Source organism: Haliaeetus albicilla, chromosome 7 (assembly GCF_947461875.1).
Source record: "Haliaeetus albicilla chromosome 7, bHalAlb1.1, whole genome shotgun sequence".
Classification (NCBI taxonomy): Eukaryota; Metazoa; Chordata; class Aves; order Accipitriformes; family Accipitridae; genus Haliaeetus; species Haliaeetus albicilla.
In genome coordinates, this window is record NC_091489.1 from 39,043,285 (window position 1) to 39,058,966 (window position 15,682).

Here is a 15,682-nt window from a genome sequence, read left to right on the forward strand (position 1 = left end):
AGAATAGAAATTTCTACTCTCTGGTCTTTTGTTCTCCTCTGAGCTTCCCTCCCCCAATGGTTATGTTGCCAAATTTTGCAGAGAAATGATTTTGGTTAACTGGAGAAACGTCCCTGTTTGTCTTAAACCTTTGTAAAGGATTTTATGAAATATCTTTGTTTTAAAAACATCGAGCTCAACACAGCCCATTATTTTCCTGTATCTTTTCTTCCACTTTGAGAGACACAGGTGAAGTGACCTACATAAATGAATTCCTAGCACATTACTAGCATCACCGTAACTTTAAGTGGCATGCTGCTGGGGAGATGTGTCTGTCTTATTTAACGTGTGTACGTCTTATTCATAGCCTGGAAGAAAAAAAAGTAAAGAAGCCTATTCATTAAATTCCCAGATGATAGCAAATGGGAGGAACAGCAGTTACTCATGAGAGGAGGAATGCAAAGGGGCTTTGACAGACTCTGAGCAGGGAATAGATACTAAAATGGAACTCGGCAGGGGACGTGCCAGTCTCTAATGTACGGGGAAGGAGTCAGCCTCGTGCCGAGCAGAAGAAACTGGGAAGCAGGAATCAACAAAATAATCTAGGAGAGGAGGTATACTACCGTGGAGGATAACAGTACCCCAAGCCTCCTCGCTGCTCAGCGCTCACACCCTGCCTGCTGCTGCCCACAGCAGCAGAACTGTCAAACTAGATGGCTTCCAGTTCGACTATACCTGCAGGAACTCCTTAGCTCTGGCACGCTACCAAGGAGACACTGACAGGTTTCAGGGATGTTTGCAGACATCTTATGAACATGACGAAAATAAAAAAGGATAGTAAATACTTGACAGCCATAAATCCAAGTGGAAGAGGAAGTATTAAAAGAAAAAAAAAAAAGTCGACAAAACTTAAATCAGAACAACAATGGAAGTGTGGATGAAAATCTACCCTCCCTTGCCAGGATTTTCCTGATGCATAAATTTCTTTGACTACATAAGAAAGCCTCAAGGGCATGGCCAGAAGAGGAGAAAGAATAAAACTTGCATTTCATAAAAACCACACAGGGCACCAAAAAGGGAGGAAAATCATCTCAGAGTCTATACAAGCAGAAAGACAGACTGCCTTACCTTAGGGATCCATTCCACTTTTACAAGTGCTCCGTTCTTTGGTGCCAGGCTTACTTCTGCGTACTGGCACCTCATTGGGATTCAATACGCAGGCCCCTGACCTCGCTCTTGCAGATTAATTGCAACTGCTTGCCACCCCTGCCATTCCCTGGGGGAAGAGGCGTACAGTTGTGGGGCCCTTCCCTTCTGCACCTGAGGGCTGGCTGCATGGTGGCCGCCAAGAGCTCTCCTAGGAGCTCTTTGAGTGGAAATCCCTCAGCTGTTAGTTATATGGGAATAAATGCAAATCAAGATAGACGTCTTAATTGTGCAGCAGATGCTCAAGTGCAGAAAGCATCTCTCTCTTTCACACTGTTACGTCATCTTCGCAGCAGAGAATGGCATATCAAGCGTCTGCAATGGCAACAGAGGCCAACCAACGTCCGCGTGCTTCTGCGGCATGACCCCGTCACCGCCGGACAACCTGGTCCAGCCTGGGGAAGCGTCCAACTTACTGTGGTTTTCCAAAAGCTGCGCACGTCAGTTCAAGCGGCTCCCCTTCTCTGGTGAGGCCTTGCACCGGGTAATTCTGAGAAACCCGCACTTGAGGCTTATCTGCAGGACAAAAACATCAGTTCGTAAGCCGTCGCGTCACAGGATCGGACCGGATCAGATTTGCGTGCGCCCACAGCAAGAGGTGGTCGCCGCCGCCGCTCTGCACCGTCTGCCTGACCGTTTGCCAGGCCTGAGCGCGGCATGTGCTCCCAGCCGAAGTGGCTGGCAGCAGGAGAAGGTGGAGCTGGCAGCGCTTCGCACACCGGCCGGAGCGCCACGCTTCCCCGGGAAATACGTTTTGCTGCACCAGAGTTTATCTCTGAACTCGCTCGAGCTCGAAGGAACTCATTTGCCTTCATGCCGAGGTGACACCAGAGATATCTGTGGTGCTCAGAATTGATAGGTTTTACTGTGTATCATATATTACTGTATGACAATGCTTGGTGTCCACGCTATTAATGTGTTGGGCTTTACAAGAGACGCTTGTTAGAAACACCAAAAGAAGTCACAGCTGCTGCTGCTTTTGTTTAAACAAGAGGTTTTATTTTGTCCAAACGAAGCTCTTCTAAATCCTAAAATAAACACAGAGAGTTAAAGCATTTCTAGTTAGGGAGCCAACTCAAAAACACTTTAGCAAGACCCTGCAGGGGAAAAAAAAAAAAGCCATACCACAAACCTAGAGTCCACAATTAAAAAATTCATTACCCCCTACAACTGAAACACAGATTAAAAACGCCATCTAAGCTGTAGCTAAAATGTTATCAGTGCAAGAAATCAATTCAATGCTACAAATGCCATTAAGCCATATATATTTTTCAGGAATTTACTCAACTGTAAGGAACAAAGGCAGGCAAAAAATCAGTATGCATAAAAGTTGAAACCATTTAAATGTTTCTATTTCCTTTGAGAGTAACTGCTACCAAAAATATTGGCTTGCTGCATTTTATTAACTGTGTTTAACTCATTAACATGCTTCCTATGGAATAATAGAGATTAGAAAAAAAAACCCATGTCAGGATTTAACCAATTTAAACTCTCATAATTTTCAGTAATGGAATAAGCTACACCGGTAAATCCTCTCCTGAGATGACTATACCACAAACATTTTATAAACTAATCCCCATTACAGATGCTCCTCGCAGCTATGAAACTCGGGCGTCTCTGCTGGCTGGAAACCACGGCAGACGTGTGGGGAGTGCGAGGCTTCGGGGGTGTCATGTGTCTGAGGTGCAGAGTCCCAATTCCACTGGAGATGCGGGTGACTTCAGCGTGCCCAAAAACACACCTAATCCTTTGCACGTGTGAAATGAAGATGTGGAAGCGACCAGGGTGAGGTCCAGGCGTGAGCTGAGCTAAAAAAGGTCCTTTGTAGGAGGGTGAAAGAGCCTCCGAGTGTGCCCTCGAGCCAAACCCCGGAGGCAGACCCATTCCCGGCGTACCCGGGCTCCCCCATCTCCCCCATCGCGGCAAGGCGCGGGTCCAGCCAAGGCGGTCCAGGCCTTGGAGCCCTGGGAGGGACGCAGCACAAGCATGCACAAGAAAAGCATGGGAAGGCAAAAAGCAGCACTGAAATACTGCACTAAGCTTGGTCTCCGCCACGAGCATTTACACAATGCATAAACGCGGGAAGACGAGCTAACCCGAGTATTATGCAGCAAGTAAATCACAAACAGCATCTCAAACGCTGCGCTCACGCTCACCACTCTCATTCACAATTCCCACCTCCCTGGCCATCTGCTCACTCTTTATTACTTGCTTTGCGGCAGTACCTACGAGCCCATGCCAGAAACATGGATGCTATTGTACTCTGTGCTGTAGAAAGAGCAGAAAACCTTTTCAGCCCAATTTACATGGGAACAGGACTACAGCACCCTGTGATGAGAAAGCTCTGCACAACATCTTCGGCAGCTTGCCTCTCCTGTTGCTCCCATCCTGTTTTCATTAGATAAATTTCAGTATTTCTAATGAGCTGTTTACCAGCTGACAATTACTTATGGAAATCAAGAGGAATACACTGAAGGCTCGCTGTACTGAGAATGAACTGCAGACTAAGTAGGCTCTCCCAAAACTACAGGAGGTAAGCCCTTCCCTTTCAGCTTTCCAGCCCTGCAGTCTTCATGAAACAAATGAAAGCAGCAAAGTGAACCCCTACTACTTGGATCTGGACACCACAGAGATGTCACCTGTAATAGAAATCTGGGCTTTATTAGCACACGTGCACGCACTCGTGAAGGCAAGAGCATTCCCAATGGAGTTATCGCAGTAAATGTTCCTCCCAAGCAGGACTCACCAGCATGCCGGTAATTACAGCGGGCACTTGTGAAAATGCTTCATGAGTCTGAAGGATTTGGAAGGATGGCTGGGCACTCGGGAAAACTGACATTCTCATCAGGCTTATGGTATACAAAAAAAATTTCTCTTACACTTCAACCAAGAATTGGGGGGTGTGTGTGCGTGTGCCTTTTTTTCCAGGACATGCCTGTAGAGAATCTTAAGTTCTACTTCTGCTGCTAAGAGTCCCATCTCAAAGTCAGTGTATTTTCTTCAGATTATGGACTCTGGTAGCAAAGCTTTGCAAAATGCCGAGCACCGTGGGATCCTGAGCTCTGTTCCTACACAGGACTGTGACATTTAGTAGCCTACACTGGTAAAGGCGTGATGATTTTCAGTGCCTGGACTTGCAGTTTGGCACCTATTAGCTGCTTTGTTAAAAAGGCCACATTCTAGTCGCAGCATCTGCGGCTGTATAATCTGGGGCAATGACTATCTCGGATAGTGAGCCAGGGCGTAAGGCAAGCAGCGGCAGAGTTTTTACTACCAAGCGCATTCCAGCAGCCTGAAATCCTCGACTTGGAACTTCATAATATCATACCACTGGATTACTACATAAAAATAAACACTTGCATCTATGCATCTAAGCTGCTACATACTCTACCAGTAGCCAATTAGATCTAACAACCCAAAGCTATTTCCTAGCATGCCTCTTTCTAGCAGCTTAAAAAACCCAGCCTAGTAATTTAATAAGGCACCTTTATTAAGCTAAATTCATTCAAAAGCTAAGAGTGATATACAAGGTTAAATACCAGTAGTCTAAAGGTTATGCTGTAGCAGCAACCAATTTGAAAAACTTATTACAAACCCATTCGGCGTTTGATGAGATTTCTTTTACAACAGGCACACTGTGTGTCTGCAAGCGGGGGAACCACAGCCTTCCCGGAGGGGACAGCACGTCCTGCTCCTCGCCCCGCCGGTCAGTCACGGTGCGCGCCAGCCCGACCCTGTGCTGAAAAACGCTCCTTCCCCGCCTCCCCGCCAAACAACTCTACTGTAATTTCTCAAGCAACAGAGATGCTGAAGAGTCCTCCAGCTGAGGCGTCGTGCTGAAGCGGCAGGTGCTCGATGGCTCAGACGGAGCCCAGGCGACAAGGCAGGAGGGCGCATCTCCCCTCCCGATTTCACCGGCCATCCCAGGCTGCACCCACTGACGATGCATAGCTTTAAAGCTCTGTGGTTTGGAAGCTACCAAGACACTCAAGTTATTCTGCATTTGTCCCAATTCTTCCTCTTACGAGCTGCTCGCCCAGTTTTTGTGCCATCAGCAAAAAATTATTAACAGTGACTTTTTAGGAACTTCAAATGCTTTGTGGGAGCACTGAACAGGATCGGGCCAAGCACCCAGGCCAGTGCAGTCACTCTAAAAATACCATCGTTTGCTGATTACTCCCTAATGACTATCCTTTGAGATCTGCCAGTTAGTGATTTCTTAATCCGTTTAAATGTGCGCTTCATTGATAATACTTAGATCTCATTAATCGGCCAAGATAAAACATTATAGCGAGTCCAGTGCCCTACAAAAGCCTAAGCCTATTATTTCTACCCACTTCCTTTCATCAGGCCAACCTACAATCTCCAAGGCAGGCAAGCTCACCATCTCAAAGCCCATCGCCGGACGGATTTGGCAAGCGCGACCTCTTCATGTGCCCAGGGTACCATGATGCTCCGGCTGGGTCAGCCTCGGGACCTGCGCCGCACACCCCCTTCCCACCCCGCCGCTCCTCCACGGGGCTGCACCCAAAACCAAGCCAAGGGCAACTGTCCAGCCCCCCACAAGCGCCTCTTTCCAATGGCTGGCATAAGCTCTGCAGCTCCTAGAGGTGTGCAGCAAGTGCTCTGGAGGCAGTAGTGGCACGGGTTTCTCTAGCCACCCACCCTGTGGCTAAATTCTCAGACATCACAGCCAGCAAGGACGCTAACATGCAGTAGGCATGACTGTTATCTGGGAGTATGACCTCGCGCCGAAATAAAAAGCTGGTTTTCTTGGGAAAGGCAAGAAGGCACATGAAAGGTGGTTACATTCTCGCCCTCATGCCTCTCCCCTGAAATACAGTCAGAATATGCATAATGAGGAAATGACATGCAGTAAATGTAACTGTGGTCGTATCCAGTAATTTCACTGTGCACAAGAGCTACGAGAAGCTGCTATAGAAAACCTGCATTGCACTCGAGGTACACGTTCTTTGGGGCCATGCCAATCATACCAGAGTGGAATCATCACACCACAGCAGCTCCTGGTCCTCCAGCAATCTCTGTGCAAGTGATATGGCTCCTACAATGCAGCAATCTGTCCACTCTAAACACAAAACCTGCACCAAAACAGTCATTAATAACACAGGAAAAACATTTTGGGGAACACTGCTTCTTTTCTGAAGCCCAGGTGACTCCTAACCCTTGCCAACCACCACCACCACCGGACCAGTGAACCCTTCCCAGCCGATGCCCTCCCAGCTGAGCTTGGAAGACAGCCGAAAGCTGCCTTCCCACGTGCTGCTTTGGGGGGAAACTGCACAAAAACACGAACGAGGAAGACAAGCTCTTGAAAACAGGCTGGAGCTCAGAGAGCTCTGCCGCAGAGCGGGAACAAGCACCGTCTGACAACGCTGCAGTTCTCCTTGGCGGTTCAGCTGCTTACGGAGCGGCCACACAGCAAGAGGGGCTACCCAGGACCTTGGTACATTTTCAGCACAGGATTTCTCTCTCTCTGCTCCAAATACAGCTAAAGATGTACATTAAGCAAATTGCACATGACTATACATGGCCGCTTTCTTCCCGGCAGACAAAGACATGCTCCTGCAGTGGGTCTGGGACAGAGGTATGGCAGCGCGCCGATTGGTGTCTTTTGCAACGCCAGACTGTTTGCCAGCAGAGAAAACTACAACATGGATTCTTTCAATGATTCAGCTGAAAATGCTCCTGCCTGCACTGTCACATTAGGTACTGAGTCCAAGTTTTAAAATCCATTTTACGATTACTGTATTAATTCCTGATGTGCACCTCTTGGCAAAAATGATGACAGATGGCATCCTCAGGAGAAGGATCCCACAGGCCAAGCAGAGTTCCTGCCCGCTTTAGGTAATTCCAGCTTCAAAATCACCCAGATAATACTGCATACATCTTTCTTCAGAGGGGCACTATTTTATCCAGCTCCTCATCTCTGCATAATTCCGTGGCCCAAACTAACTATTCAAATAACCTGACTTCTGGCAGTTTCCGTATCTTACCACACTGGCATGCTAGGGGAAGAGCAGGAGCAGTACGTTCTTCAATATCAAAAGAAGTCAGTGACATTAACATTTATACACAAGAGTAAATACAGCTGTCACCTTTATTCTAAAACCAAGAAGCCTGACTTATAAGGAAATGAAGTCTGTGTCAGAGACAACCCAGACCCAGCAATCCTGGGTATCTTCTGCTCACCTTTTGCAAGGACAAAAGTCTGCATTGCTGATTTTCAGCCAAAACACAGAAATCTATTAAATGAATAGACGCCGTGATTAAAATGATGAATAAGCGGATGAGCGGCAGTTCACAACTTGTCTGGAAGAGCCTTTCGACCCCAAACACGACTTTGCAAACTTCGCCCTCGACTAAAGGGATTTAAACACTTAGCTTGTAGCAGGAAAAGGAAAGCCAAAGCCAGACAGGTATTGTGGTACAAACCCTTCCCTGGTAAATATTTGAGTGCACGTCGCTGCTTAATGCTTGCGAAAGGCAGAGTCCAGGCCGTACTGTGTGCTCCTCACTCCCAACAACATTCCTCCGAGAAAACCTTATTAATGAGCTTGCAAACGAGCACCCAACTGGGAAATGTCACAAACAAGAGTGGCTAATGCCCCAGAAAATCAAATAACTGAACACTTGGCTGATTGTGGTGCTTTTCATATTTACTAAAAGAAAAAAAAAAAAAGCTTTAAATCAAAGTTTCTGAAGGGGTCAACACCTCACTGAACAAAACAAGTCATTTGTTTGTTTTTAGAACTCTCCAGATGATAAATTACATTGATGTTAATCACCTCACTGCATACTATGCAATTAATAGCTGTATTCGATAGAAATGTAAGGATTACTGGAGATGCAACAGCATACATATATGGCCAATTTTGAACATAACTGGGCGCAAAAAATTCTCCCATCGTATCAGCAGAGGCCATAACAGATTCCATCGGTGTGTATTTTAAAAGCACACATGTAGATGTTATAAAAATGAATGTGCAATGAATTATAACTTTGAAAAGCAACAAAAACCAGCCCAGAGAAAATGCCAAATCAAGCCTTCGACACTTTCACTTCCAGTATCACGTAATGAGATAAGGAAAAGTACCACAAAGGCTGAACTTAAACGCCTCCGAGAATATCTGGTTCCATTCAATTCCTTAATGATATTTTAATGCATTTTGTTGCTTCATTTCCTTTCTAAAATTACACTCAATGCGCTGGTCTTCCAGCCCTCATTGACGGATCTGAATCACAAAAAGAAAGCAACTCCAGCCAGAATCAGGGGATATTTTCAAGCCAATACCGTGCAACATATTGTGGCCACCCATTGCACAGGGTTATATGTTCACTGGCGTGGCTATTAATCATGCATGAAAGTGTTATCGTTACTGTGAGTACATGGCACCATTTGTCAAACTCTGTTTACTTTTGAGAAGCATTACCAGGAGGGATTCATACATATTACAGAGTGCTTGTTTGCAGAGATTTCTTTTAATGACATACCCTACATTCACGTGGAAGAGTTTATCTCAAAACTTTATGAAGGGTCAGGCTGCACCACGTTATACATGCGACCAATAGCTTACTCCACGAGTAGAACAAGTTAATATCCGTCACAAACCTGTCTTACTCGCCGTTTTGCTGACTACAGCAAAGCAATCGTTCCTCTCAGAACCCACGCTGTGAACTTGCCAGTTATTTTTAAAGCTTAGCTTAGGGTATAGTAACAAGCGATCGGTACGTATTATGACAGCTTATCAGATAATGCAGTATGCCTATTATTTTGCTGCAGCACAAGCACCCCCCACACAAGAGAAGGAACGAGAGACCCAGTCCTCCCTCTCAATCAGAGACGCGACAGTCTCGGCACCCGAGACGATGCTTGGAAACAACCAGGGAGAGAACAAGGCAGCGGCAAGAAAAATCAGGTGTAGCACAGTGAACAATTGCCTTATTAAATCTTGGCTGAGGCGACAGAAGGTTCGGTGCTGCACATGTGCGTGGGGTACGCCGGTGCTGCAAGGTTAACCATTACGACAAACCCCACACTTTCACCCTGTGAAGAGTCTGAAATTGCTTGGCCTGTCCCCCCCCAAGAGCACTGCCTGCTTGCTTCCTCCTGGCTGAGGAACGCTGGAACAACCCCAGCCTGGGGGGAAGGAGGCCAACAGCCATTTAGAAACATCTTCCTGAAGTGACTGAGAAACTTTAACAACCCCAAAGTCTGCAATTTTCTCTGAACTACAACACAGAAGACAATGTTCAAATGAATTGTTTTTTAAAACAGAGTGAAGTGGGTCATTTTGCAGACTTAAATTTCTGCACCTTCCTTCCTTTTTTTTGCAGAGGAGAACACGTCAATAAAATAAATACACATTTTGGGCAACACCTCCAAATAAGCCGAAGTACAAACGCTCCAGATTGTCAGTGACACTTAAGGTCCTCACCTACCAAAAGGCATTTGACATAACCCAGCTTTAAGAAAATCACCTTAAAAGGAGAAAAGGTAAACAGTTTGGAGGGAGAATGAAGGAACCCCGGGGGAAGAAACACCTTCCTCCTCCTCTCTGCCACCCACCACCCTGAACCCACACCCTGCCTGCACCCCAGCTCTCCTGGGGGAGCCTTACAAAAACCACCACCGCAGCCCCAAAGCAGCGTGCAAGGAGTGGCGGCTGCATGTTCTTCTTGGAAAATGGCTGGGCTAACCGTAGGGAGGGTAACCTTGGAGGACGCCTCTTTTTGTTGCAAGCTCGCTCGCCTCCAAGGGCACAAACTACATGTGGCTCAGGGTCTGTTCCCTTTTGCAGGCTGCATTTGGAATAGTTTCCCGTCATGACAGATGTCCCACCCCTCCCTTCCGCACTTAGCAAACTGTGCAGGCTTTTTGTTTTCTACTTCTTTTTTCCTTGAAAAAAACCCCACAACTTTTGAGGTGCATCTTAAGAAAAATTATCTCTCTGTACTCTGAAATTTAGTCAGACAAAAAATACCTCATTATCTGAGAAGGCTCCATTCATCATCCTCCTGTCCTTCCCCAACACATTTCATGCTTGAGTTGGATACAGTAAGTGCAGAGAAATACAACATCTGCTGAGAAAAAGATTTTCCCGTGTCCTGTTGATGTTCCAAAGAGGAGGATCTGGTGAGCCCTCGCTGGCATCGGGCAGGACTTACAGGGAGAGAATGGACGAGCAGAGACTTGAGCAAGCAACACAGCTAACTGATCTAGAGCGACGCCTCTCCGGCTGCAAGAAAAGCAGTGACCACCCGCCGTGCGAGCACAGGACGAGCAGTGAGTGCTGATCGCCACCACTTTGGAGATTCGGCAGCTGGCATGCCTGCAAGGTAACGTAATGGTCAGTGGAAGTGCCCCAACAGCAGTCTGGAGGAGTCCTTCCCTCTGACTGCAAACCCCGTAATCTAGAAAAGCAACTGAGAACATATCAATTAGGCCTGACTGTAGGAGTCCATGTTTCCCAAGCAGCCAAGCCCACGTCCGCAGGAGCTCTTATCAAGTTGCCTGTCTGCGAAGACAAGAGGATCTTCCTCCTGCTCATGCTCTCCCATCGGCCAGGAGGTCATCAGCTTGAAGCAGGGGAAGCTCAAGGGTAAAAGTTTGCTCTGCAACTGCCTTTTCTACCCCGAGTTCAGGTCCAACAGCAGGTCTTAAATGCAAATGTCTGGACGCACTCCAGCACGTGAAGACCCGAAGCCACTAATTGCCGGGAGCTGCAGGGTTATGATGCATGACATGTTCTTCTGCCGGTACTCTTCTCTCTAGCCATCTGCTGCTGCCCACTGAAGGAACTGACTGGCCTAACATGGGTCAAGCCCCCATATATAAACGTAATTACTTTTAACAAGCTCAGAGTTTAATTCAGACCAGAACATAAAACCAAACTGGCACCAAAGCCCTTTCCTTGTGCATCCCTCTTCCCTTCCGAGGAGGCTCCGCGCTAGCTCCATTCCAACAAAGAGCTCCAGAATAACCCAAGGGGACACCAAGATCAGTGCTAAGGGCAGAAACCCGTGCAACGGATGCCACAGGAGCCTCCAGCGCATTAGCCAAAGGTTGCATGCGTCCTGCAGGACATCCAGATCGCTGCAGTTCACGTGTGCTTTGCCTTCATTGCAGGGGGAATCCTGTAAAGGCTGCAAACGAAAGTAGTCAGGAAGGGATTTATTTGAGGAAGAATGAAAAAAATGTTGATTTTTTTGCAGAAACAGGGCCGTCTCCTACCCCATCGAACGATCAGGATGCCAGAGGAATTTCTGAAAGGAAGCCTGAAGGTAATCTCATGCCATTTCAACCAAGGGGAAGAAACCCGGCAAGTTTTCAATACCTCTGCATAATAGGGGAGATGCTTCCCCCCCCCGCCCCGTTAAGTATTTGATCAAGCCTCACAAAGGTGCTAATGTATTATTAAAGCTAATGAAGCTCTACAAGAAATGTTAATGGACATGAAGTTTGCATAAATGAATTACACATTAGCACAGTCACAAGAAATCTAGTATCTGCCCATTTAGGTAGTATCTGATCGTTTCTGTTTTCCTCATTACAGGAACATTACTTCCCACTAGTTTCAGAGATATGAGAATTGTAACCAAGATGTTCATAATGAAACTACATAATGAAGCAGATGAAATAAATTAATACAAAACTTCCTCTTCTCCTTTTAATGTAATGTTATAGTTGAAGTGAATCTACAGAAATAAGCGCTTTCAATCATCCTAGCACCCTGGTTTCTTGGGGCACCCCAGCCTTGCCGTGAGGCCTGTCTGACTTTGCTTTTGGGAACCATTTGCTCAGTAGAGGTGTGCGTATGCAGCAGCTCCAGCAGCTCTGTCATCTCCACCAGCTGCAAGTCAGGCACGGCTGCATTTGGGACCACAGGTATTTCCAGGTACCTGCTCATAAACCTTGTTCATGTCATACACAGTAGAGCACTTGATAAACAAAGTGAAAAGCATTATTAACACTGAACATGTTAGGAGCATTATAGAAAATAGGTTGGCCTTAATCAGTGATGTTACTACATAATCCGTGTTACTCTGATTTAGAAAACCAGTTGTTGCTGTATGTTCACAATGTACAATACTGAGTTCCTTTCGCACAGTACCAAGTTTTTGCCAGCAGAGCCGCAATGGTGGCCAGTCGCTTTGATGTGGTAGTAGAGGAGCGCTTTTCAAAGAGGTAAGTAGGTTGCTAAGAGAAAAATGCTCAGATTTAATCTGTTCTGACAATTATAAAGCCCAGCCAGGAACCCTTGATGGCGCAAATTCTATGTAGAGAAAGGTATTTCTTAAGAGAATGAAGGTATGCATTTATCATTTCGCCAAAGGGCTAGGAAAAGTCGTGGCTTCACCCATGAAGTGGTACCCAACATTTTGATTTCAATTTTTAACTAACAGGACATAAACCTCACCTACACTGTAATTTCATCGCATAGTTAATAGTTCCTGAACTCCTCAGTGAGCAATTTCATACATCAAAGGAATTAAAAGTTCTGCTACTCACACATGACTTCTAGGTAACGCTGTGTCTGCAAGTCTTTGACAGCAGGGTGATCCACCAAGCAGATGACAGGGACCCCATCGTCCTCCCGTCCCACCTTCAGCAACAGCTGACTGGTCACCGTGTACATGTCAGACCACTGCTCCACTTCTGACTTGCCTGCCGGGGAGAGGACAGCGAGAGCAGAGTGTGATCATGGGAGGGAGTGTCTGCTGCACCCATGTCAGCTCCCTCCTTTCCGTGCCCAGGTGACACGTCCCCTTCGGATAACCATCCTCCCTCTGCAGCCACTGAGGTTTAGGGGAGGGGGGTGTAGTCACACACCTCGCTGGGAGGTCACTGCCAATTGAAGTCCACGCTACGCTACCATAAGGATTAATAATCCCCTTCCACCGTCCCCAAATCCCCAAACTCTGAAATCGATGAGCTACAAATCCCCTCCCACTCTTGAATCAACAATTAGTTAGGAAAGTGATTAAACAGATTAACTTCATTAAAAGTAGTATTGATAGGCGGAAGCATTTCAGCAGTGCTCCATGTGAAGGAGAGAATAGCAGCAGTGGTTGGAGCAAAGCACAGTTCAGGACTGGCTGCCTGGAGGATGCCATAACACGCAACATGGAAACAAGGAGGAAGACAAGACAAGATAGGAGAAAAAGGATTCTTCCGGGAACTCAGCGAGTGCTTGCTGATAACGCACCTCCACTTTGTTTTCAAGTGGCTTTTTACTTAAGAATTCACAGTCAAAACATTAAGAGTAACTTTTGTAGCAGAGGTCTTTCAAACCCCAAATATTTCAGTATAATATACTAAAGTAAAACAGAGGACAGCCGCAGAAAGTGACACCCCTTGATATTTAGAGGAAAGGCTTTCTGATCAGCAACGCCACACTTTCCCACTATTCACAACCTGCAACCAAGTATTTCAGTTTCCCTACTTCTGTTTTAAAAAAAAAATAAATCCAAAGAATCAGCAGGGTGAGCTGGTATTGCAAGAAGCTACTGCTCAGCTGAGCAGTCTTCAAAGAGAAAGGAAAGCTGGGATTCAATTGCCAACAGAAGAAGAAAACTCCATCAAGAAGCTGGACAGGTCAAGCACGAAGGGTCAAATACTACAGCACTGCTGCCCAGCAGAATGGGGAAGGAACCCCAGAAAGGGATCACTGGAAGATCTGCACGTCGCATCGACAACCGGTGCTGGGAATCAGTGGGGCACCACTTTGCATGGCAGCAGGTCTGCATTCCACCTTTATCAACATATCCTCAGCATGCGTCCTGCTTGGATGCTCGTAGGTGTTGGACTTAAAGAGAGGATTTTATCTTGCCCTTGTAGGGGGGTGGGTTTGACATAATGAGTCTGGACTTCTGCAGAGAACCTTTTGGTGTCTCAGACTGGGTAAAGCACAAAGGTGTTGTCAACCAGGCTCACATCTACACGCAGACTTAAACGAACAGCACGTCACATGCAATCAGAGTCAGTGACTTGAATGTGCAAATACTGGGAGCAACCAGACTTCAGGGAGTTGGAGAAACCCATCTTGTATGAATATTCAACTGAACACAGAGAAAACGCTCTATAAACAAGAGAGCTAGACGTGAAGGTGACTTGAAAATCTTTACGGCCCAAAGCACAGATGATCCTACTCGTACCTAAAACAGGGCAGAAAGCTACATAAACTGCCGCAGGGATAAATTCAACGGACAGCTTTGGGGCTCCTCAAGGTCACCTGCAGTTACAAAAAGATTCCTGTACCCTGTAGCCTGGCAGGTAGGCAGAGGACCAAATGGAGCTCAGCCCTTCTGTGTTAGAGAATAATCTGTCTGCCCACATATGCCTTTGTTCCCGAGCTGGCGTTCAAAGCAGCTTGCTCTACTTTTTTTTCCTTTCCATTTTTTATCTACCCCCCCCAAACTGGCAGCAGAAAACAAGTACCCAGCATTACATAAATCATTTCAGCTATCCGAAAAAAGCAAGTGACTGAGAAGATACATCTACCGGTTAGCTCTTTGTTTCCTTTGAACCATCTGATGGTGGTGGCTGGTCTGCTGGCCATGGCAGTGCAGTTCAGCTCAATCTCTTCTCCCTCAACGGCGATTTCTTTCTGGATATCAATTACCAAATTGCGTGGTGGGACTATAACGAAAAAACCAACACAACACACACTTGATGAAAAAACATTTTTCGATCACTAACACAAGACAAAACCTTCAGGAAAATCTGTAAAATCTACTAGACGAAACTAGCCACCAGCATTTATTTGATCTTCCCATTGATCAAATCCTTTGATAGGCAGTTTCATAGTAATTGGAGTAAGCACTCTCACTCTCCACCTAATAATCATTGTAGTTTTGCAAATTATTACTTATCAAATTTGTAAATTTCTGTTCTCTCTCCCAGGCAGGCACCATTCCAGGGAAGAGCTTTAGTCTTCTGTGCTAGTTGGTTGTGTGTGTTGCTATTTAAAAATACAGCTTGACTCCGTGCACGTTTCTTGGCTGCTGCTGACAAGAAGAGGAAACACAAAAGCTGACATTTGGAAGTGTATTACTTACCGTGCCTCTAACCTCGCAAGGCAATTTTTCTCCCTGCTGTTCAGCTTCGAGCCTCCGCCGCAAGGAGCGGAAGCAGGCCAGCAAACATCAAGCTCATTTAAGACGCTCAAAAAGCCGCCGAGCACAAGCCCAGAGTGGAATGCCTTCACCTCTGGAACAACACTGTGTTGCCCATCACACTGCCATAAACCAAATACAAAACTGCCCCAGAGAGAGGAGAGAGGCAGCTCTGCGCCCGGTGACAGGCACCTGCATTACGGGGCAATTCCTTGAGGATGGTAATTTGCTGTTCTCCCCAGACACATATCTTCCTATCAGACAGAAAGCTAGTAAGACTATATATACTCAATGAAAAACAATCCCGTAATACTCAGAAACAGGCTAGCACTACAGGGGGACAACCCCCACTGCAGCGCAA

General features: G+C 46.4%; 1 protein-coding gene across 15 annotated transcripts in view; it reads right to left on the reverse strand.

Moving 5' to 3' along the window:
• Positions 1 to 15,682, reverse strand: part of CADM1 (cell adhesion molecule 1) — a 171,607-nt gene that overhangs the window by 35,639 nt on the left and 120,286 nt on the right. For 14 of the 15 annotated variants that reach the window (XM_069787879.1, XM_069787886.1, XM_069787883.1 and 11 more), the window contains exons 4-6: positions 14,708 to 14,845; positions 12,716 to 12,871; positions 1,602 to 1,701 (exon numbers count right to left, since the gene is read on the reverse strand). In XM_069787879.1, coding sequence (XP_069643980.1) covers positions 1,602 to 1,701; positions 12,716 to 12,871; positions 14,708 to 14,845 — 394 coding nt within the window. The remainder of the gene's footprint in view (positions 1 to 1,601; positions 1,702 to 12,715; positions 12,872 to 14,707; positions 14,846 to 15,682) is intronic. The other variant, XM_069787890.1, reaches the window with a different exon arrangement.